The 23,881-nt window shown below is 35.4% G+C and overlaps 1 protein-coding gene and 1 long non-coding RNA gene across 2 annotated transcripts; one reads left to right on the top strand and one right to left on the bottom strand.

The window, feature by feature from the left end:
* The first annotated feature begins 7,602 nt into the window (after nucleotides 1–7,602).
* On the top strand, nucleotides 7,603–11,429 carry LOC144548872 (translation initiation factor eIF2B subunit epsilon-like). The gene is made up of 3 exons (XM_078297583.1): nucleotides 7,603–7,672; nucleotides 10,470–10,699; nucleotides 11,148–11,429. The coding sequence occupies exons 1-3, from the start codon at nucleotides 7,603–7,605 to the stop codon at nucleotides 11,427–11,429; spliced, it is 582 nt and encodes a 193-aa protein (XP_078153709.1).
* Nucleotides 11,430–16,595: 5,166 nt separating this feature from the next.
* Nucleotides 16,596–17,361, bottom strand: LOC144549208 (uncharacterized). Its single transcript, XR_013509624.1, has 3 exons — nucleotides 17,234–17,361; nucleotides 16,958–17,151; nucleotides 16,596–16,868 (listed from the first exon to the last, which is right to left on the bottom strand). It is a non-coding gene; the product is annotated as an uncharacterized LOC144549208 (long non-coding RNA).
* Between the last annotated feature and the right edge of the window lie 6,520 nt (nucleotides 17,362–23,881).

Below are 23,881 nucleotides of genomic sequence, written 5' to 3'. Positions count from 1 at the left end.
TCACATTTCAGCAGAGAGTAAAAATAACAACCACCTACCTAACTCATTTCCAAATGCTCCGAATATAAAATGGAGCAGGAAAAAACAAGAAGAAAAGAATTTAAAAAGGAATGGAACTAGACTCCGCCAATATTTTATAAAATGGAGAGCGAGAAAAATGGACCTTCTCCCCCAACCGGTCGCAAACAAAAAAAATGAAAAATGTCTCTCTCCGTTGCGATTCTCTCCGCTGGCCACACTAAGCTGCTGGGAATCAGCTAATAAAGGAAGAATCAGTGATGAACGGTGAAGAATCGCTTGATCGACCGAGTCACCACTGTTAAACCTGATTTTTCCCCTATTCTGTAACTTAATTAAAAATCAGCTCAGTGTGGTCCGCTTCCGATTTGACTCAGCTGAGTTTGCCTACTATGCTAAAAACATACTCTTTTTCAATACAAATATTACAACCAATAATTTAATCACAGGTCACTTTCAAACAACCAATTATTTTCTTTGTAATTTATTATATATGAATCAGATCTGATCTAACAATAAAATATTTACTTTCTCATCTTATGTGTGCCTATGTTGATTCTATTCAAAGATCAATATTAATTTTTTTTGTGATTTCTTCATAGAAGCTTACAAAATTGTAATTGATTTTTGTGCAGCTATATTAGCATACAAGGCCTTTAAGATTCATGGACTTTAAGATATTCAATTCATGGACTTTAAGATTCGGAATTTACTGATTTAAGCAAATGACAAGTGGGCCCCATAGATCAGTAAACGGTCAACTTGATTTGAATTTGGATTGTTGGATCAAGCGGGAGCTTTAATGTTCGTGCCACTCGATGAAACCTAGGTTCTTGTCTGATAGGGTTGAGCAAGAAAGGTTCCGATCAATCCCGGTCACGGCATCTTGATCGTCTTGACGTCAGGAGTCGATTGGTACCATTGTTGGTGGTAAGAAGTCATTGGAGGTATCGGTACAAGCTTATACATTACCCATCGGTACCGATTGAGGTCCAAACTAGTTTGAGTCGATTTCATTGTGATTTCTTCCAATAATCGGGTGATTTGATATCGTATAGAGGTGTAAAGGCATGCAAGAGAATCAATTGGACCTTCAAAGAGTATCCGAGTATGATTCAAGTTCTTCCCTTTCAGTTCAAGTACCAATTTGGTACCGATGGTTGGTACAGAGGTTCAAGGGTTGGTTCAAGGTTTTAAAACATTCATTTAGATCATCCGGAAGAGTTTAGAATGTGGCAGTATCATCAATTTGCTTTGTACTGAGTTCTGGTTAATTGATGGGTATATAAACCCATATTTTTCAGAATGTCAAATTCATTTTCTCATGAATTCAATACATAAGATATGATTTTAATTTCCCAGGATCAAAGATATATGTGTCAAGGATTTTCATTCCAAATTTCATGTTTGTTTGAGCATTATTTCTCAGTTAAAAGGGGAATTTAAATATGAAGTGCAGAACTGGTAATTTTGCACTTTAAAATTCAGATTTTTTTTATTTTTGAAAGCTGAACTTTGAAAGGCCATATCTTGGTGTAGAAGAGTCCAAATCATACAAATTTTTAGTCTATCTTGTGTATTTTTAAATTCTCTATATGATGGTGCATCCAATTTTAACATTTGATTAACAAATGAGTCTAGACTTACCAGATTACCAGCAGAGGTCAAATCAAGGTGTTTCAACACATTTCATCACCTCAGTTGTACTTTTGTGCAATATACTGCTAAGTATGAACTTGGCATGCTATCAGGGGTCAACCAATGATGCATTATGCTCAGCTAAAGGGCTGGTTCAGATTTTGACCATGTACAAGTAGCTTCAAGCTATCAGTATGCACAAAAGAGAGATCCAAAGCTCCATCATCAATCAAATCAACATTTAAAAGGTATTAAATATTACCAGATCTTGGTACTTTTGCAGGGAAGCCCCTGGGTTATTGGAAAATCACACCTTTACATTTTATTTTACATTTTTAAAGAGCAAATCATTGTGTAAGCATACACACAGCCAAAATCAGCATAACTGATGCTTATATGTAGCTATACCCTTCTCCTCTCACTATTTACACAACATATCCCCTTGAAGCTCAGATTTCAAGCATCATAGCATGTGTCCATGTCTGAGATCAGGTTCCAAAGTGCATATAGGCTCATTTAAAGGTGTCAGTAGGGAAACCATAAGGCTCAACCTAATTGTACCTGTCTGTTACACATTCTTTTGACCTTTTAATTCCTTTTCTTGGCAAAATAACCTTAATTGATTGGATGCAAGAGGAACTGTAAAGCATAACAGTCACATCTTCTCAACTAAAGCTATTTTAAAGGAATTAACAGGCTAATTGTCATTGTTTCTTTATTTTTGCTTTCCTAATGTGAAAATAAAACATTTGAGAAGCTCCAATGCCAATAGAACTGTAAAGCTCAATGTTTGCATTCTTACTTTTCATTTGCTTTATTTTAGATTGAAGAAAGGTTTAAATCAGATCCATGTACAAAAGAAAAGAGAATTAAATCAAAGAAAAGAAAAGGAAAGACAAGTATTGATCATTAGGTACTGTATATACTTGCCATGTAGCAAGCTTCATTCTTTTATACAGGACCTTCTCATCTTTATATTTTCAAAGCTTTGAATAATAAGGAAATGCAAAAGAAAAGAAGATTTGCAAGAACAGTAAAGGAAAGTATGAGATTCATCAAAGAAAACTTTATTTCCAAGTAAATTATATACATAGCTTGGCTAATGTATTGACCTACATTGCTTCAGGTATATATTACCTATCTAATTGCAGTACTAGAGAAGAACTTAGAAGATTTCTAAAGTAGCTAACCTATCTGACAGAGAAAGAGGAAAATGGTATTGATCTCTCAATATCTGGGGTATTTTATCCCTCTTGGTGTGTGTTTTGCGCTGACCATAGGTGCCCTTTTATAGGCCATGGGCATAGGTTAGGGTTTCCATCAGCTGAGGTGGTCTCATCATGGCCATAGGTGCTTGATCAAATGCTTCAGTTTGTTTCATCATGATTTAAGGTTCCATCAAGGCAAGGGTTATCCAGTCATCTTTCAACATGTCATTTGGATTTTTTGTATAGATTTGAGCCCTTAGATTAGGCTTGAGGGTATAGGATGGCATCTGAGCCTTTGGTTTACTGCCATGTCAAAGAGGTAAGGTGAATTGCATGCTCCTATGGCTCAGGAGAAGATTCCTCTCTTTTGTTTTCACCTCAGGGTCCTTGGGCATGTGTCATGAGGACCAGTGAGCTATTCATTAGCTGTTAGGGCATATGGTGTACTGTACCAAGCCAGTTTTGGGCTTAAGTTGCACCTGCCTCGATTACGGCACTATAGGGCATGAGGCATAGACAGATGACATCGCTCTTATTCCCTTATCACGTACCAAGGTCCAATTTATCACTTGGATAGTCAAGTGGGCACAAAAGGAATTACTCAGATTCTTTATGGTACCGGTTCATAATTCCATAAAATTAAGCATTGTTATTTCAAATTGACACCTGAGAAATCATCGTGATGGTATTTGACATCATTTTGCCAAGTTTCGAGGCTTGAGCCGCTCTTAATCGGCTATTCCATTTTTTCACTTTCCTTCCTTCTCAGCTCCACTTAGAGAAAACCATAATCACTTAAGCTTGAGAAAGAATAGAAAAGAGCAGAGGAAGTGAACCGCTTTCGAGTTCAGGTGAGCATTTGCTCAATTTCTTTTTACCTTTCATGAATTTAGAGTTTCAATCAGAGCTCAGGAGGCGACGAGGGAGGAAGAAAGAGTTGTCAGGTAAGGGTGACCTGCATGTCAGCGGCCCTAACATGTATCTCCTCTCTCTTCGTTCTCTTTTGTTATCTGCTTGTGCTTGGCACATCATGAGCCATGTAGCAGGCAGTGGGATGGTGTATAGCGCTCCAGGCGCACGCAGGCTGAAGCGATCAAAGGCGCTGAGTTTAAACTCAGCATCCTTCGATTGGGTTTAGATGGTCTGGGCGTATGGTACACCAATACACTGTCATTCGGTGTATGCAGTCCATCTCTTGTACACTATGTTCACCCATCTATCAATATCAGTGAAAATGGCTAAAATCATTGACATGTGGGGCCCGACGCTTATGCTTAAGCTTGATAGCTCCCAATTTGTACCCAGAGTGACAAACATTAATGCTATGGGTACACAGAATGAGTTGGCACCAATCAGAGGCTGCCATGTCACCAGATCCTTGAAAATTCATAACTCTTCAACCATTTTGAGTTAGAATTTGTATAATATATCAAGAGTAAAGCTAGCGTGTGACATGCTCACCAAGAAAGTTTGGTGAGCATAACTCCAAAAGTATATCGGATCGACATCAAATGCTAAATCCAAACCGTTGAAATTCATGTACTTCATGAGTGATGCATATACATGCAAAATTTTGAAAGTTTCGAGTTTATTTGCTACACGGTCAAGTGGTCAAAGAAATGAACATTTTATTATAAGTTATTTTATATATTCAATTTTTATTGTTTCTTTGACCACTTGACCGTGTAGCAAATAAACTCGAAACTTTCAAAATTTTGCATGTATATGCATCACTCATGAAATACATGGATTTCAACGGTTTGGATTTGGCATTTGTCGTCGATCCGATATACTTTTGGAGTTATGCTCACCAAACTTTCTTGGTGAGAATGTCACACGCTAGCTTTACTCATATATCCAAATCCATGGTTTGACATGTAGAATATTATCATAGATTCCAACATGCTACTTTCTATTCATCTTGGAGAGCCTTCACGCTTATTTGGCATTTTCCAAGCATTTTTAATATTGTCAATTTTCCATATATTTAATTAGCAACTTTTTAGGGTACAACAATTGTATATCTCATATCATAATCAAAATGACAACATACAAAGTTTTATAATATTATAAAATGACCAGAATACCCCTCTCTATACAAACATCATGATTTCTCAAATAAACGACAACATGTTATGAATACAGATGCATCCATATGATTGTAATATACACATATACATGACAACATAGATGACCAAAAATAAACGAGAACCAACCACATGACCAAATATGACAACACATGAGCCCCTTTTAACCCCATTACTCAGTTCACAACCAATAGGCACAAATCCTGGAATGAACGAGATATTCAGCTTGACTCGAAAGGTCATTCTGATGCAATTAATGACGGGGGCTTGCGCCCGTCAGGAGTTAAACGTCCCCACAATCAAATAATAAAACCCCGATGGACTGATCATGAACGTAGGTCCGTCACAAGGGTGAACCAGGAGGAATGTAGAGAGATGTCAAATAATGCCTCGAGTTCGGTGCCTTGCTCATGTTCGTTTCGAGAACTAGAGCATTGAACCCATGTGGGAGCATTTCCACTCATATATATTCACACCGTTAGCTAACCTAGCCGTGCAACTTTCTGCGCCTTACAGTCACATCCCGCCTGGCTTGGGCAACCTTACTAACTTAGTGGAACTTACTCTATTCAAAAATAAATTCTATGGTTCCATCCCACATTCCTTGGGTAATCTTCAAAGTTTAACAACATTTGATATTTGCGAAAATATGTTAAGTGGATTCATCCTTGATGAATTCGGGAAGCTTCCAAACCTCCAGTGATTTAACATTTATCAGAACAACATTTCGGGCCAAATACCACACTTCCTTTACAACCTATCAGCATTGAATACTTTGTCACTTAGTAATAACCAGCTTGATGCAACTCTACCTTTTGATATGTGCAATTCTTTACCAAACATACAATTTCTACACCTCTATCAGAATCAACTCCAAGGACAGATCCCACAATCCATATCCAATTGTTCTGCTCTTATTAACGTTGAATTAGATAATAATTACTTCAGTGGCGTGATACCACAAGGCTTTGGAGCCTTACAATATGTTTGGAAAGTTCTTTTGGCTTCTAATCAACTAGAAGCCGAGAGACCACATGACTGGAGTTTCATGGATGCTTTGACCAATTGTACTTTGTTAGAAAAATTATATCTTGGAGAGTTCTCCAAAACAAGAGACCACATGTTTGGAAAGTTCTCCAAGATATAATTTTTCTAACAAAGTACAATTGGTCAAAGCATCCATGAAACTCCAGTCATGTGGTCTCTTGGCTTCTAGTTGATTAGAAGCCAAAAGAACTTTCCAAACATATTGTAAGGCTCCAAAGCCAGGTGGTATCACGCCACTGAAGTAATTATTATCTAATTTAATGTTAATAAGAGCAGAACAATTGGATATGGATTGTGGGATCTGTCCTTGGAGTTGATTCTGATAGAGGTGTAGAAATTGTATGTTTGGTAAAGAATTGCACATATCAAAAGGTAGAGTTCCATCAAGCTGGTTATTACTAAGTGACAAAGTATACAATGCTGATAGGTTGTAAAGGAAGTGTGGTATTTGGCCCGAAATGTTGTTCTGATAAATGTTAAATCACTGGAGGTTTGGAAGCATAGAATTTATTTTTGTAAATATCAAATGTTGTTAAACTTTGAAGATTACCCAAGGAATGTGGGATGGAACCATAGAATTTATTTTTGAATAGAGTAAGTTCCACTAAGTTTGTAAGGTTGCCCAAGCCAGGCGGGATGTGACAACTAATGCTATTGTGGTCAAGATAGAGAAGTGATAGTTTGGTAAGGTTGCCTAAGGTCGGTGGGATGGAACCCATGAAGTTATTTTTGTAAAGATAGAGATGTGATAGATTAGTAAGTTTGCCTAAATCTTCTGGAATATCGCCATCAAAATCATTTTGATCAAGATAAAGATATATTAGGCTACTAAGGTTGCCCAAGGTGGAAGGAATTGATCCTGTGAGATTATTGGCAGATAGTCGTAACAATTCTAGCTGTGGGAGGAGACCAAATTCCAATGGTATGCCTCCTGTGAGAATGTTATTCCCCAAACTGATTTTTTTTCAATTCTTTGCATTGCGCTAAGTTAGATGGGATGGTTCCATGGTGATTGTTATCTCTCAAATAAATAACTTCTAGATTTGAACAATTACTTAGACTCGATAGAATGATACCATTGAGAAAATTCACACTCAAGTTGACAAAACATAGCCTACCCAAGTATCCAATCTCTACCGGGAGTCCGGGATGCTTCCTCTCAGCTTGTTATCAGAGAGACTCATCCTTTGGAGAAACGTGAGATTTGCTAGAGATGGAGATATATAACTTGACAAGTTTTTTGAGTCGAGAACGAGAGGAGTCACTCTATCAGGATGGTGCCAGCTACATAAGATCCCTTGCCACTGACAGTGGTGCAGTGACTCGTTCCATGAGGAGAGGACTCCAAATGGGTCATCATGTATTTGGGACTTGAATGAGAGAAGAGTGCTGCTCGATCAGTTTTACTATTGGTTACTATGGCAGCGAGAGAAAAGGAGGATAAGATTAAGATACTTAAGAGGAGGTGAATAGTGAGCATGCTATAACAACGTTCCATGATTTGTGAAATGAAGGCAATGGGTTTTTTTCTCTCAGAGTGCTGCTCTTCTTATAGTTAAAGGGAGATGTATGGTTAGAAAAAAGTTGACCAGAAGAATTCCCTCATGGGTCGTTCTAGTGCTAACTGCTATTCTGTCCTGTATGGACGTCTTATTCGAATTTTTGTCTTGAATGGTAAGTAGAAACAGACTAGATTGGACTTCTAGCTGTGAAGTAGATATTGACAAGATAGGTTTGGAGAAAAATAGCGACGAAAGTTGAGACATGGAACCGGAATTGTGGCTCATTTTACATTGAACGCACTGATAGTATTTTGAATATGACTCATGCTAAAAATGTCTAAATTCAGAATCACTAGTACAAAAAACCCCTTCACCGACCCTTAATCACTGACTGTTTTAAGCAAAGCATCAGTGTTGCTCATACTACACTGACTCTTTTATTAAATAACAGTCAGCGTTGCAGTTCAACACTGACGCTTTAAAAATAGTCAGTGTTGGTTATCAACACTGACAGTTTTTCAAAAAACAGTCAGTGTTGAACACCAACACTGACTGTTTTAAAGCGTCAGTGTTGAGTACCAACACTGACTCTTGAAAAACAGTTAGTGTTGGTGTTCAACACTGACTCTTTTTAAAAAGAGTCAGTGTTGATGTTCAACACTGACTGTTTTTCAAGCGTCAGTGTTGGTACTCAACACTGACTGTTTTCTCAAAAGAGTCAGTGTTGGTACTCAACACTGACGCTTTAAAACAGTCAGTGTTGGTGTTCAACACTGACTGTTTTTTGAAAAACCGTCAGTGCTGATAATTTAGTGTAAGAATTCAGTTTAAAGTATGAGATTCATCGTTTATCTATCTAAATAGCACTACTGTAAGAATCAAATTTTGAGTTAGTGTAAAATACAGCATTACATGCATATTGCATATGCATATATGATTTTAACACATTATATTATATAGCATTACATGCATATTGCATATATGACTCACATCTTCTATGCATGAACATGAAACATAAACTCTTGTTTCGTGAGTTAATGAAGACGCACGGGAATATGTCATCCGTGGGTCGATTGGAACCGTTTAAATTACTAGTACAATTGTTTAATTTTTAACTAAATTTAATTTATAACTTGTCATGTAATAATTTAATTTTTACATTACTAAATTTATAAGTAAATTACTGGAGGATTACAAACACTGACTGTTTTTATTATAAGTTAGTATAATAACTTGTCATGTCTCACACGTTTTTTATTTTTATAATTGACAAGTCAATTTCTTGATTGCCAAATATCAACAATATACCAAATGTCTGCTTTGAGATGTTGGCTTAAATTATTTTTATGACTGAAATATCAATTTACAATTATAGTTGCTCAAATATATACCAACTATTTATATCTTAATTAATAATGTATCACCCAACAAACATGCATCTCAACACAAAGCAACTAAAGTTTAATTAGGATGATAGAATTGATTCATACAAAAAATATAGCATGAGACAAGTTAAAAAAAAAACAGTCGGTGTAGGCAACCAACACGGACTGTTTTTCTAAAAACAGTCGGTGTAGGCAACCAACACTGACTGTTTTTCTAAAAACAGTCGGTGTTGGTAGCTAACACGGACTGTTTTTAGAAAAACAGCCGTTGTTGGCAACCAAATATTTTTTAATGAATATTATATTAGTAATATTTATACAATAATTAATGTTATAACATGCTTATTGCTTAATTAAATGATTTTAACGCATTATATTATATAGCATTACATGCATATTGTATATATGACTCACATCTTCTATGCATGAATATGAAACATAAACTCTTGTTTCGTGAGTTAATGAAGACGCACGGGAACCGTTTAAATTACTAGTACAATTGTTTAATTAATATGAAACATATTCATTAAATGAGTTAATGAATATGTCGTGCGTGGGTCGATTGGAACCGTTTAAATTACTAGTACAATTGTTTAATCGTTTAATTGTCTAAATTGTTTAAATTTCAATTATGTTGATTTTTCATATTTTTGTTTGTTTCATTTTCCATTCTAATTTTCATTTTTTTTCCTTAATTGTTTTTTTCAAACGGATATAAATTTACAAATCTAAATTTAGGTAATAAATTAGATTGAAAATAGTATGAAAAGAATTAAAGAACATTGCATTTATTTTCTTGTATAATTAGAATGTTACTTTATAATAGAATATTACTTTTTTATTTTGCGTCTTTTTTATTTCGTGCTATAATTAATTATAACATGCAATATAAAGGCCATATTCTCAAGTATAAATGCCATATTTAGTTACTTCTTAAATTGAAATGGCTTAAATAATTACTCTTATTATTTGATAGAAATTTGTTATTTAAGTCATAAATTATTATTTTTTAATTGAAACACATTAATAAAGATAGAGGTGGATCAACACTGACTGTTTTTAAAAACAGTTAGTGTTGACAGTCAATACTGACTCTTTTTTTAAAAACAGTCAGTGCTGACAATGAACACTGACTCTCTTTTTGAAAAAAGTCAGTGTTTCAGCCAACATTGCCAAATATCAACGATTTATTTCATGTTTTTCTGTATTTTTTAGCCATGGTTTCTAATAACTTTTATAAGAGGAGAGTTTCAGCCCAGTACCAGCTTTTATTTGCTGACGACCTTTTTTGTAAAATTTGTACAGGGCAGACTACAATTCTGATTTGGGTGTTCTCGGTACCAAAAGTTTCAGGAAAGCACAATCTATATCCTCGAAAAGTTTCAAAAAATTAGAAGACCTAAATCTATTTTTAATTTGTAATTTTATAAAGGGCATATTCTGGGACAGCAAGGTTATTTACCAGTATATTTTACCTTTTAGAGTTAGAACTTTGAAATGTTGCAATAAATTTCAGAAAAATCCAAATGACATGAGGTTTGTTTCTAAATATCCATTATAATATCTAGTTTTTGTTTGTAAAAGGTATTGGTTTATTTTTGGGTCTTCATGTGTTTTTAGGCCTGATTTGCAGACAGTTTCAGGAAAGCACAATCTATATCCTCTTTTGCTGTGCACATGCTGAGCAGGTGAAGGAGTACATCAGCAAGTCACACTGGGGCCAGAGTCGTGCCAGCTTCTCCATCACCACCATTGAATCCAACTTCTCTATTAGTGCTGGCAATGCCCTGCGTTTCATCGAGGGAAAAAATGTGGTATGTGCCTAGAGTTTTCTTCCTTTACTATACAACTTTTTCCGAAAAATAACGTTTTGATTTGTGTTGTTTTTGTCATTGGAGATTCTATTTGTTGTATGTTTTGTTCTGTAATTATTTGCATGTTGATTTATCTGGATGTCCAGAAATGACCTTGAGCAGATAAAAAAATAAGGAATGGGTTTCCGTAGAATAGGGAATGATGTCCAGCTATCCACTATATCGTAGCTTTGGTTACAAAGTGGGTATACGTAGTGAAAAAACACTCATGAGTTTCAATGGCATGTAACGGGCAGCCCACACTGACCTGTATTTAACAAACTAAATCAACCTATTAAGTTTTGTTAAATGAATTAAAAGTAGTCCAATGAGATGCCCAAAAATAGTTAATGCTGGACAAATGCCCTCACCTAACTTTGATATAACATATTCATTTACTTTTGTGAAGATAAGAGGGGACTTCATTCTCATAACAGGCGACACAATAAGCAACATGAACCTTACAGAGGCGCTCCAGGCTCACAAGGAAAGGAGGAAGAAGGATCCGGACACAGTAATGACTATGTTTGTCAAGCGATCCAAGCCAATGCCTCTGACCCACCAAACCCGCCTTGGAAATGACGAGATAGTGATGGCCATTGATCCTGAGACAAAGCAACTTTTATTCTATGAAGATCGATTTGACAGCTCTAAGCAAGAAGTGACACTCGATAATTTGTTGCTCACCTGAGGTCATACACTTATTTTGAATGGGAATTTTTTTTTATCTGAAAATTTTGTAGGATTGCTATATAGATATATGCTCACCTGAGGTCATACACTTTATCATTGTGATATTAAATTTAATGGCACAAATTCTAATTTTCACTAATTGCTATCCGTAGGTTGTACTAGGTGAAGTGGCAATGTGCGGTTGATTATGTTGAATAGGCCTCGTCAATTGAATGTCATCTCTTCTCGGGTAGTACTATCCTTTATATTAGTTATAGGTTGCAAGAAAGAGAACCATTTTTTTATTTAAGTCAAGTAAATAGATTTTTGATGGCAATTAACTTGGATAATTTGGTGTCTTTTGTGTGTTTTGTGGATATATGACATGTAATTTGGATAATTTTTAATGGCAATTAACTTGTTTGGTGTCTTTTGTTTGTGATTGTGGCATATTAATTTGTTAATGTCAATAAATGTTGAATGGTAATATATGGCTAGCAAAAATATGGAGGCTAGCCTAGAATCAAACAGAACCATGCCAACATTGACTGTTTTTAAAAACAGTCAGTGTTGATGCTCAACACCGACTCTTTTTAAAAACAGTCAGTGTTGGTGCTCAACACCGACTCTTTTTAAAAACAGTCAGTGTTGGTGCTCAACACTGATGCTTTAAAAACAGTCCGTGTTGAGCACCAACACTGACTGTTTTTCAAAACTGTCAGTGTTGAGAATCTACACCGACTGTTTTTTAGCAGTCAGTGAGGGTAACCTTCACTGGCGCCGGCTTTACTGACGCCGCAATAACAGTCGGTGTAGGGGTATTTGAGCAGTCAGTGAAGGGGTTTTTTGTACTAGTGAATGTGAAAGCTGGAGATGACTTGATATGAAATAAATAAAGTATTACAGGAGATGAAAATATATTATAGTTTACACAAATTAGTACTTTTCGAATTAGAGAATAGCATGTTGAACAAAAAACATATTACTCATATAAAAACATATATATAGTGTGCAATATCTGTGGCGTAGCCAGGATTTTGATTACGAGCGGATCAAAAAAATGAAAAAAAATACAAATTTTATAAACAAAATTTAATGTTAATTTTTTTTCCATATCCTTATCGAATTAAGAAAATAGGAAAATAAGAATGTAGAAGGAAAAATGAAGATAAGAAAAAAATATAAAACAAATTCAAACAAAAATATAAAAAACACAAAATTAAGAGAAATTGAGACATCTTATTAATTTGGACCAGAAAAAGAGAAAGAAATGAAAATAGAAAAGTTGACAGATAAGTCATTCTTACTGTCACTCTACAGAACCGTACATGAGATTTTGACCTCATACAGCTAGCTCCTCGTTCAATTCTTTCGAAGAATTTCTTCCCATCTTCCACTTCGTTTCAAAGAGTGACTAAGACCAATTCAGTCACGTTTTCATGTTCCAATTGAAGACTTTTCATTTATGATCAAATGAGAAGATTTCTCTTTTACCAAACATATGCGGATCAAATCACGATCTTCTAATAAGAAGAAGAACCCCGATAGAAATCCCTTTGCCCCTCATCTAGAAAGAAGGATCCATTATGAGTTTCAATTTATTCATTTTGAATCCTTTCTATCTTCTACTTCTTTTTTGATTGATTTCATTTTGATTTCTCTATTGATTCTATCCCATAAGAGTAAATGGACGGAAAGGGAGACAACTCATTATTTTAAAATGGAGTGGAGGACAAAAAGATGGAGCCGGCTCTTCTCTCAATAAATCTCACATATTGCCTCTTTATATTTGATATTTTATTGTATAGACATAACTCATATAATTTCATTACAATCTCTTTGATGGCTCATGTACTCACATAATTTCTATAGAAAGTATTTTGAATATCCAAGATACAAAACTAGATCTTAAAAAATTTCGAAAATGGAAAATGAAATGAAATTTTCAAGCTAATTACTTGCAGTCAAAGAAAGAGGGAGCTAAGAATAATACATTTGCATCTTTTCACTACAGGGGTCATTAAAATTACAATTTGGGATAGACAAAAACTCAAATATATAGAGATTTAAGCTTGTTTATCAAAATCTAGGGGTGGGTAGTTGACCACCCCTAGTATAAGATTATGTAGGTTCAAGAAGAGTTGGAATTGCAGTATAATATGCTTGGATTGAAGAAATCATGAAGACTTTTATCAAGAATAAAAATTGTAAAATCAGAAGTGGTAAAATAAGTTTGAGGCTGTTTTTACAGAAGTAAAACGTTGGTAACGTTTTAATCCTGTCAAAAACGCTGAAGTAAAAGGTTGATCAAACACAGAAATAACCTAAAACATTGTAACGTTTTCATAAAACGTTGTAACGTTTTCATAAAACGTTGTAACGTTTTAGGAATAATAAAAATGCTGAAGCACAGGCTTTCTGGACGACCTAAAACGTTACAACGGTTTTATAAAACGTTACAACGGTTTTATAAAACGTTACAACGGTTTTATAAAACGTTATAACGTTTTAGGATTGTCTGTAACAATGTTAAAGTCAAATATAAAACGTTGTAACGTTTTAATTAAATCTGAGCTTCAAACAATTCCTGTTTTGATCAAGATTTTACAGAACAAAACGTTATGTAACGTTTTATAAACGTTGTAACGTTTTTGAACGCTCTTGCTGAGCTGTCAGAAAATTAAAACCCTAAATCGCAATTTGAACTAAAACGTTGTAACGTTTTAGTTCAAACATCTCATTTTTGAGCTGACACTATAAATAGAGCAGTGGGGTTCTTCCCCATGGCATCTTAGCGGACCCTAATCATTTCAAAAGCGATTTTCTGAGAGCTTAGCCTACTCCATTGTTGTGAGAGCTTAAAACTTCAAAATTCCTCAAGCAACCTCAAACCTACTTCACTAATCTTGATATAGATTAGGTTAGAGTGATCTATTGAGTGTTTCTCTTGTGTTTCTAGACAATCGAGACCTTGTTCTAATCTCTTTGAGTTGGCCGTTTGACTTCCCGCTTGGTGTGTAAGGGCTCAACGGTTCACAAGTTGTAATCCTTTCGTATTGGGTAATAGAAAGGCGCACCACACAAGGTTGCGAAGCCCCTGAGACGTAGGCCTTTGTTTTGCCGAACTCCGTTATCATCCCGCGTGTCAAATTTCTATAAACTCATCTATTTACTTTCAATTACAATTTAATTTCAGTTTTTGAGCAATTAGAGGTGCTCCTAAGTGTAACATTCACAACTAAATTAATTGTTCTCAACAATAAAACATGACTAATAAATTAAACCTAAAAAAAAACAACTTCAACAAATAATTCAGCATTTCATCCATCCAATTACAAAATATTACACATAATATCACGGAGTAGAGGGCTAGATGGGAAAGGATTTAGAAATATCAGGTTGTTCCAATTTTCCAAAAAAACGAGAAACAACTTGAACGTATTCATGCTTCAATGACGAGGAATAGATCAAATCTCCGAAGTGTTTTGGATATAATTTTATTTAGATGTATATATATAAACAAACTTTTTGTTTATATACATATCTTCAATTAATTGTATTGTCCAGGCGGCTTCTAAAACAGTATCCACTCATAAACCCAAAGTAACAAAAATTATATACATGTCTTCAATCTTGTTTGTGTTGTTGCTCCTCCCTTTCACCTCTTCTGTGTTGTCTAATAAAGACAATGAAATTGTGCTCCTCAAAATGAAAGAAGCAACTATATTAGTGATCCATCCACTACAATGTTCAGTCACTATATTAGTGACGCAGCTGGTGGGTCAAAACATTCGACTACAATGTTCACCCATTATATTAGTGCTCAGTCAATACAATGTACTCCAATCATTCTTTGATAGTATAAGTGGTCTGACACTGACCATAACAATAAGTCATGAGAGTTACCGTAGATTGATTATTAGATCCGAACCCGATCTAATAATGTTGCATTGGTCTATCACAGAGTGCTCACCCACTACAATAGTGGAATGGGTTTTTCTCTCACAGATCGAGTGCTCGTCTCATAGTTAAAGGGAGATGTATGGTTAGAAAGAAGTTGACCACAATATATACTTTCCCTAATGAGTCGTTATAGTACTGACCTACTACATTAGTGATCCATCCGGACTTTGCTTCATAAACAGATGTGCACACATGCGCACACACCATTAATTAAGTGACAAGTTAAGATAATTTTCTAATCCATATGCTGATCGACCATTAAGCTAATTTTAATTTTAATTTTATTTCTTTTCTAATAAGCAAATAAATTAAGGAAAACAATAATATTCATATCGGCTTTATTCATCGGATATCATACATGCATGTCTAATAATCACGTAAATGGATTGTATTGAGACTCTTGATTAATATCAAAATTAAGAATGACTACAAACCTGTATTTTGTGTTGACCTGCAAATGCCATGCAAAAATCTGAAATTTTTATTTTTATCATCTTAAAAAAAGTAAACCATTTGACCACTTTTTAGATTTTTTTTTTTTTTAAACCATGTTCACAAGTTTAAACTGCGGAACCAGAATAATAAATTAATTTAAGGATTTGGTGATCCTTTGTTTCTTCCCATCACTACAACAGAACGATCTTTCAGTGTCCGGAATTCCGGTCGCTGATAATGCAAGCGCCGGACGCTGATAGTGGCGCCAGTCGCTGAAGTTTGATTTCGGTCGCTGATAGCCCGGTTGCTGAAACTGTCATCGTTGATGCTCTCACGATGACGTCACCGGTCGCTGAATGATGTCAGCTAGTCGCTGATACTTTTTCTACAACCAATTTTTTTGGTATATGTTTTTTTGCTGACGTCAGAAAAACAGGTATCTGCGACCACAACAACGGTCGCTGATAGTTTTTTCCTGACGTCAGCAAAAAATATTTGCGACCAAACAAAACAGTCACTGATAATTTTTTTCTGACGTCGTAAAAAGGGCATCTGCGATCAAAAAAATGGTCGCTGATACTTAAAACCGGTCGCTGAAAGTCTTCTGTCAGGTTTTTAGAATTTTTTTTTATTATTTAAATTTGCACCATCTAATAATTGGTACGACATGTACCAACATACAACGTAATACACATACAAGACATCAATACATGCATACACAAAATACAACATAACATCAATACATACACATAATACAAGATATCGATACATACAAAACAGATATAAATATAAATATCAGAAAACTATATACCATATCATCAAACATAAAATACGAAATGTCAAGTAACATAAACATAAATGTCGAATAACATCAAGTAACAGATAATCTAAATGTCAAGTAACATCTAAACCAGGAATGTCAAAACAAATATCCGAACAAGCTAGATACAAATATCTAATCACCGTCGACATCTGAGAACTGCCCCTCGTCATCATCGCTGTCATCATCCTCGTCATCCTGAGGAGCGGGAGGCAAGGCCTGGTGCGAGCCCGAACCTCCCTGTGAAGTTGTAAGAAAATATCTTAGATAATTATGATTTAGTGTTTAGGGTTTACAATTAAAACATACTGAAATATCGAATTTTGTACCGAAAAAGCTCTAAACCGAGCCTCCCACTGAGCCTCCATCCGAGACTCAAACTGCTCAAGTACTCGATAAGATATCTTGTCGATATCTTTTTCTGTGAGTCATTGCGGAGCTGGCAGCATAGAAGAATATGATTGTGACAAATGCGATTGAGCACTGCTGGACCCACTGGAGCGAAACATGCGTCTCGTGCTGCCTGAAACATTAAAAGTAAGACAATTAGTATTATCTGACAAAACTAAAAATAAATTTCAAATTTCAAAGAATGTTTGTTTTACCTAGAACACCGAGACCATAGTTATCTCCATGGACATTCTGATCATCAATGCCCGTAGAGTACCATAGATCACTGTCGTATGTGAGCCATTTGTCTTTATCTGCTCCATACTCCTCCGCCAGATGAAAAACATAAATACATATGTAGTAATAGAGGTCACAGATGAAAATATCTATAAATATATATAATTGGTACATTTGGATATGATCTATCTAGCATGAATTTCAAAATTTCATGCATGTAAAAAATGATGACTGTTAGGTACATGCAAACATACAGACAACTCAGACATGTACAAAGAATTGTTTTCCAATGAAAATAGCAAGACCTTTATACCACTATTTTATTATAATTTATTTAAACACCACATTAGGCTAAAAGGAAGCATCTAGGACAAGTTGACTATGTAATGCCGTACTAGATTAGCCAACAAAAAATGCTTATACTTCCTGCATAAAGAAGTATGATTTAATCTGAGTATGATGTCTGATTTATCTTTCCTTGCAATTATTTTGATTTATAGTATATGTTTAGTTATTTATGCAGGAAAGTAAACAACTTGATTTCTCAAAACAATTCAAGATTGGTACAGATTCAAGACTGATACATATCAAATACCAGTAAAACCAAAAAATCTGACCCTAAAGAGAGCATTGGAAAGATAATTTTCTCAAAAATCTGACCCTTCTCTACTTAGGTAAACCACATATAAGATATATAACTTGAAAATTAGAAAGCAAAAAGTACACCTTTTCAGTAGGAATTCAACGAAGCAACCCAATAGAACACTTTTCCGGATCTGATCTGGGGATTCGATCGAAGCAAAAAAGTTGAGCCGAGCAGTAGCTTCGCTGGATAGGAGATTTGAGTTAGTTTCTTTTTGAAGAAACCACAGAGACAGATTGGGAAATAATGCTACACATACCTAATTGGTAAATATTGGGAAATAATGCTAACCGATTGCCAAGATATATATAGCAGACCATATAGCGATGAATTAACCAACTATTTGAATATGAAATGATATATAAGCCGTTTAAAAAAGAAAAAAGGTCCCAACACTGCAACAAAGTAGACACTTTTTGCGAGGAAAAAAACGCATTTATGACGGTCATTCGTCATAAATCTTTTCAAAAAAAGATTCATTTATGACGGTCCCAACACTATATTGTATTGTCAAATATAAATGCCAAAATAGCAGTTCAAAGTTTGGACTTAATTGAGTACTCATATTAATCAAGAATTTCAGAAATCGATCAACATTTTGAGAATGTTTGTATCAGTAAATCTTTTACAAGGTCCTAATTAATGCCAATTTACTAATTGCAATAAAAACAAGCAATTTACTACAATTCTCAAAAAGAAAGCAAATAGACAATACCAATTTCATCCAAACAAGTGGAAGAGAAGGAGATAGAGAGATATTACCTAGATACGAAAGGGAGGAGGTAGGGTAGCGCAACACAGTGAGGCAAGACTAGAGGTGCTCGGCTTGTGAGGCGTGAGGCGCGTCTGATGTCGCGAGAGGGATGGGGCAAGGGAGCGGCTGAGTCCGGAGGAGGGAGAGCCGCCGGAGGAGACAGAGGTGTTCAACACCGGAGTTTGGGGTTATGGCGCGCGGAGAAGGAGGGAGAGGCGATCAATTTTTGAGAAGAGAGAGGTTTGCGGTTTTGGTGATCGAGGGAGAGACGACGCCAGCGGAGAAGAAGGGTTTTGGCGGAGACGACGTGCTGGCGCCTTTTTTTCAGTGAAAAATTCCAACGATTGAAAAATTCCGACGATGCCGGTCGCTGAAAGTGCTGGTCGTCGCTGATTTTTCTTTTTCTTTCTTTTTTTGGGGAAAAATGACTATCAGCGACCGACATCAACACCGGCCGCTGCTACCGGTCGCTGAAAAACCATTTTGCTGAAGTGCATATATGATATCGGAATTACACGTGGGCCTTTTAAAAAAATAATTTAAGGATTCGGTTATCCTTTTTTTCCGTAGTGGGACCCACCCATTATTTTTTCTTAATATCCTTTAATCTTTCTTGAAATAAATAAATAAAAGATATAGTGGGGTTCACCCCATGCAACCATCTAATTCCTTTCTTTAAATGTAGTGGAGCCACCCTTTTTTAAAAAACAAAACCCTTAGGGGGCGTTTGGTTTAGGCTTTTGAGAAATGATTCCCTGCTATCTAAATGCCCTGGAATACGATTCCCACGTTTGGCAATACGCGAAAGGGAATAGACCCAGTAATCAGCGATTCCTGGCTATTCTGATTACCACATCCGTGGCTATTGCGATAGCAAAAAAAAGGCGGAATTTTTCATTCCCGATCGACGGGAATCAGATGAACCGTGCGCGCGCGCTTCTTATTTTATTCGGTTAACGCTATTTTATTCTTCTTTCCGATGCCGACTCGGATATCAACTTCTCTTCGACCTCGATTCAACCTCTCTTTGACTTCGACAGGAATCGGACGCCGACTCCGACTTCTCTGAAACCTCCGTCGTCAATTGTGATAGCTACGATTACAGGTTCTCTTCTTTCTGATAATTTCCCAAATTTCTCTATCTACGATTGTTAGTCCGAATTCTCACTATTTTTTTCTAATAGTGGCACTCAATTCTGAGCGAAAATCAACCAGACTCAAACCCCTCTCTCCTCTCCTCTCACTGGTCGTTCCTCCCTTCTTCGTTGGGCTAGCCAAAAAGGTATTTTTTTATCTCAAGTTTATTTCTATCTAAATTGAATTTTTTTCTGTATTGCAAGGGTTAAATCTTTTAATTGTGCTGCTTCATTTTGTCTTTCTTTTTTTAAATCTTGTCTGACGCTAGCAAGTGTTGCATTAAATATCAGTTTGTTTACATCTATGCTGCTAAAAAAAATACTAAGCCCTTGCGCTTCCTTTTTATACATATCTCGTTAATAACCAATTGCAATGGCTAAGACATATATGACATCAGAATATACATCATGAGTGAGTATATTTTTCTTTAGCAACTGGTAACCAAAAATGCGAACTGTTGGTGGTTCCCTGTATTTCCAAATTTTTGCATAACAGTCCCTAATTTTTCTCCCTTCACACAACTTCTCATAAATGGACTTAGCCGTGTATATTCCGGAGGTCGTACATCTCCAGACTATTTGGTTATAAGCCTCCGTCAGTGTTGCCAGTAGCTCTGCTGCTCGATCCGGCGCCAAATCAGCAAGGTCTGGCAAGGCCGTTCGCAGATTTATTCCTAGTCGTGCCGGCCTTGGCAGACTGTTATCTGCAATCGGTAGTCCCTGCTACGCATGAAACCAAAAACTGATTGTCTTACCACTGTCCAAAGTTGCTGCTTCATTTTGTCATTACTCTATTTATTACAAATCAAATTGTCAAAGCAAGCTTTAGAGATCGAAATCTCTGACAGTATTTTAGTTATAAGCATTTCCATTTGTTAGACGAATATAAATAATCATGTGCATTTCAGCAATAGAGTCAGGGCTTGATTAGTGCATTTTGACAAAATTAAGGATGCAGAATTATAATGTGTTTGATTTTTTTTATTATATAGATAAAGTCTGCCTGCATTGTGAAACAATGGACGAACTAACCAATCTCTACACAATTCCTGTTACTGTTTCCGTTACCGCTTCATACTTTGAGATGCTCTACTTTCAGATATTTGAAGCTATCTTGTTATGGTTGGTGTTGATGAGCCGTCAGACCTCGTGGGGTGGTCGTTATGCTTTGGAGAGACACTCTATTCGATATATAACTCTTCGAAGAATGATATTTGATAGTGATTTGGTTTGTGTTGAAAATACACGCATGAATCGAAGAGCTTTTTATAGCCTATGTGACTTGTTGTTAAGTGTGGGGAGGTTGAGATGTGATGGAAGTATATCGGTTGAAGAGGCAGTAGCAATTTTTTTGAATATTTTGGCACATGATGAGAAAAACAGGGTAATAAAGAGACAATTTGTGAGATCTGGAGAATCAATAAGCCGGCAATTCCGTAATGTGCTTAATGCCGTTATTAGATGCCATAATATTCTGCTTAAGAAGCCAACACCAATACCAGAAGATTCAACTGATGAAAGATGGAAATGGTTTAAGGTACTACAATTCAAAAGAGTATTTATACCAGTACTGAAACAAATTGATTCAATACCACTGCTGGTACGATACCACCACTGTACAGTACCACTGCCGGTACAATTTATAACTCCTGTCAAGTGCTTGGTTTATAGTTCTGTGATTTTTATGAAGAGAAGTTGGGTTTATAATTCTGACAGTAGATACTAGCTAGGTGTTAATTTCAACTCAGTGTTTGTGTTCTTTCCATTTGTATATTGTTTCTTTTTTGGTGTTTTCAAAGGTAAGTGTTTATTCTTAGTCAGAAGCTACTATTAATTTTTTTTCTCTTCTAATTTCATTTGTCTATGGATGCTTTGTTCAACAATATCTCTCACTCTCTTTCTTTCTCCCTGCTGACCTGGTCAACTCTCACCTAAAACAACATGCCTCAAATTTGCAATCCACCTACTTAGAGCTGATGCTCTCTATGAGCGAGACTGGCATTAATCCTAATTTACAAAATGAACTGGTACGGAATCGTTTCATAATTATTGTAAATTAGGTCATCATATCATACAAGTATAGTATGTAATTATGTGCATACTATATTCATGTTAGAGGTACTAGACTGGTACAGGGTTCTAAAGAAACTCAAAGCACCTCAATTTAGAGAGATAATCATAGCATTTAATTCTGGAAAAAAAGATTAGAAGTTGATTTTTGTTTTCATCTGCAATTTGACTCTATTTAACAGAACTGTCTTGGCGCATTAGATGGTACATATATTCAAGTGAATGTCTATGACATTGACAAAGCCAGATACCGTACCAGGAAAAAGGAGGTTGCCACAAATGTTTTAGGAGTTTGTTCTCCAGATATGCAGTTCATATATATTCTACCTGGATGGAAAGGATCTGCTGCTGATTCAAGAGTACTACGTGATGCAATTGCTAGGAGAAATAGATTACATGTCTCATGTGGTAAGCACATAATTAGTATTTGGCCAGTAAATTTTCAGTTTTCTATTTAGTCATGAACTTGTTTGAATTTCAATTTTCCAGTCATTTTTGAAGTTTTTAGTCGAATAATGAAAATATAGTACAAATTTTGAACCAATGTTGATTGAGGTAAGATAGATTGGTACAGTAAGTCACAAGTGATGGGCTTGCACAGTGATCAGTCCCTTACCAGTAACTTTAACTATGATAAAAAAATATGATGCCGGTTAAATAATAGTTTGTTTGAAACATATTTGATTATTACAATACAATATATCAGATTGGTACCAGATCTTGTAGGGTACTGGTTCTCAAGTTCCCACCATGTATAGATTGTTTTTAATAACCCAAAGTGTAAGTTCGAGCTAAGTCCTGAGCCAACTAGACCTGATAGACGAATTTGGAACAAATCTCGTCTTAGTTGCAAAACCATTCCTCATCTAAAATGATTTCTGAACTGAAATTATATTTAAGCTTGAGTATAAAAATTAGCTACTTTGACTAGATTGCCCTTTTTTTTTTTTTTTTAACTACAGGTTACTACTATCTTTGTGATGCCGGTTATCCAAATGGGGAGGGTTTTCTTACGCCTTACAGAGGTCAAAGGTATCATTTAAGTGATTGGAATGATGGAAGATTACCACGAACAGCACGGGAGTTTTATAACTACAAACATTCTTCGGCACGCAATGTCATAGAACGATGTTTTGGTCTTCTTAAAGGGAGATGGGCAATTCTTAGGGGAAAATCATTTTATCCGGTAAAGATTCAATGTCGAATAATTGCAGCATGTGCGCTCATTCACAATCATATTCGAAGGGAAATGCCTATTGATCCTTTGGATGTCGGAATGCAGGAGGCCAACCTACTGCTAGATGAGCTAGATGGTGAACGAATTACACATATTGAATCAACAGATGAATGGACCAATTGGAGGGACACATTAGCTCATGAAATGTTTACCATGTGGAGGAGCTCAAGAAATAATCACTGAGTTGATATGTTATTATTTGTATTATATAGTCATTTTTCTATTTTGTCATTTAAAAAATTGTAATGGGTACGAAGTATATGGTTTAATTATGTATTAACATGATTTTCTTGTAGTAGATTTTCTTGTTATTATTTGGTGATGATTTACCAATATGGTCTAAATTTTGGATCATGTATGCAGGCACATTTATAAACTTGTTATACATAATCTTCTAAATTTAACATAACCTCTAAATTAAAATAAGTTAATAAATATAATTTATTGAAGAGCTTGTATTTTTTCCTAAATACAAGTACTGCCAAATATCGGAAATAACTCAGCATAGCTATTACCATTGCCTTCTAAATTAAATGACGTAATATATATGCATTAATTAAGTTAGCTTGTATTTTTTTTCCTAAATACAACTAATGCTACGCATAAAAAATTACTGAGCATAGTTATTACATTCTAAATATAATGACGTAATATGTTTTTTTTAGTGTTTTCACGTTGTGTGTTATAACCTTTTTTACATTAATATAATTTTTTATTATTAATTTATCTTCAAACAATACATAAAAAAATTAGATAACATAATATTATTTAGTTAATAATTAAAAA

Source organism: Carex rostrata, chromosome 34, assembly GCF_964058835.1.
Source record: "Carex rostrata chromosome 34, lpCarRost1.2, whole genome shotgun sequence".
NCBI classification, from domain to species: domain Eukaryota; kingdom Viridiplantae; phylum Streptophyta; class Magnoliopsida; order Poales; family Cyperaceae; genus Carex; species Carex rostrata.
This window is presented reverse-complemented; position numbering and strand designations above follow the sequence as displayed.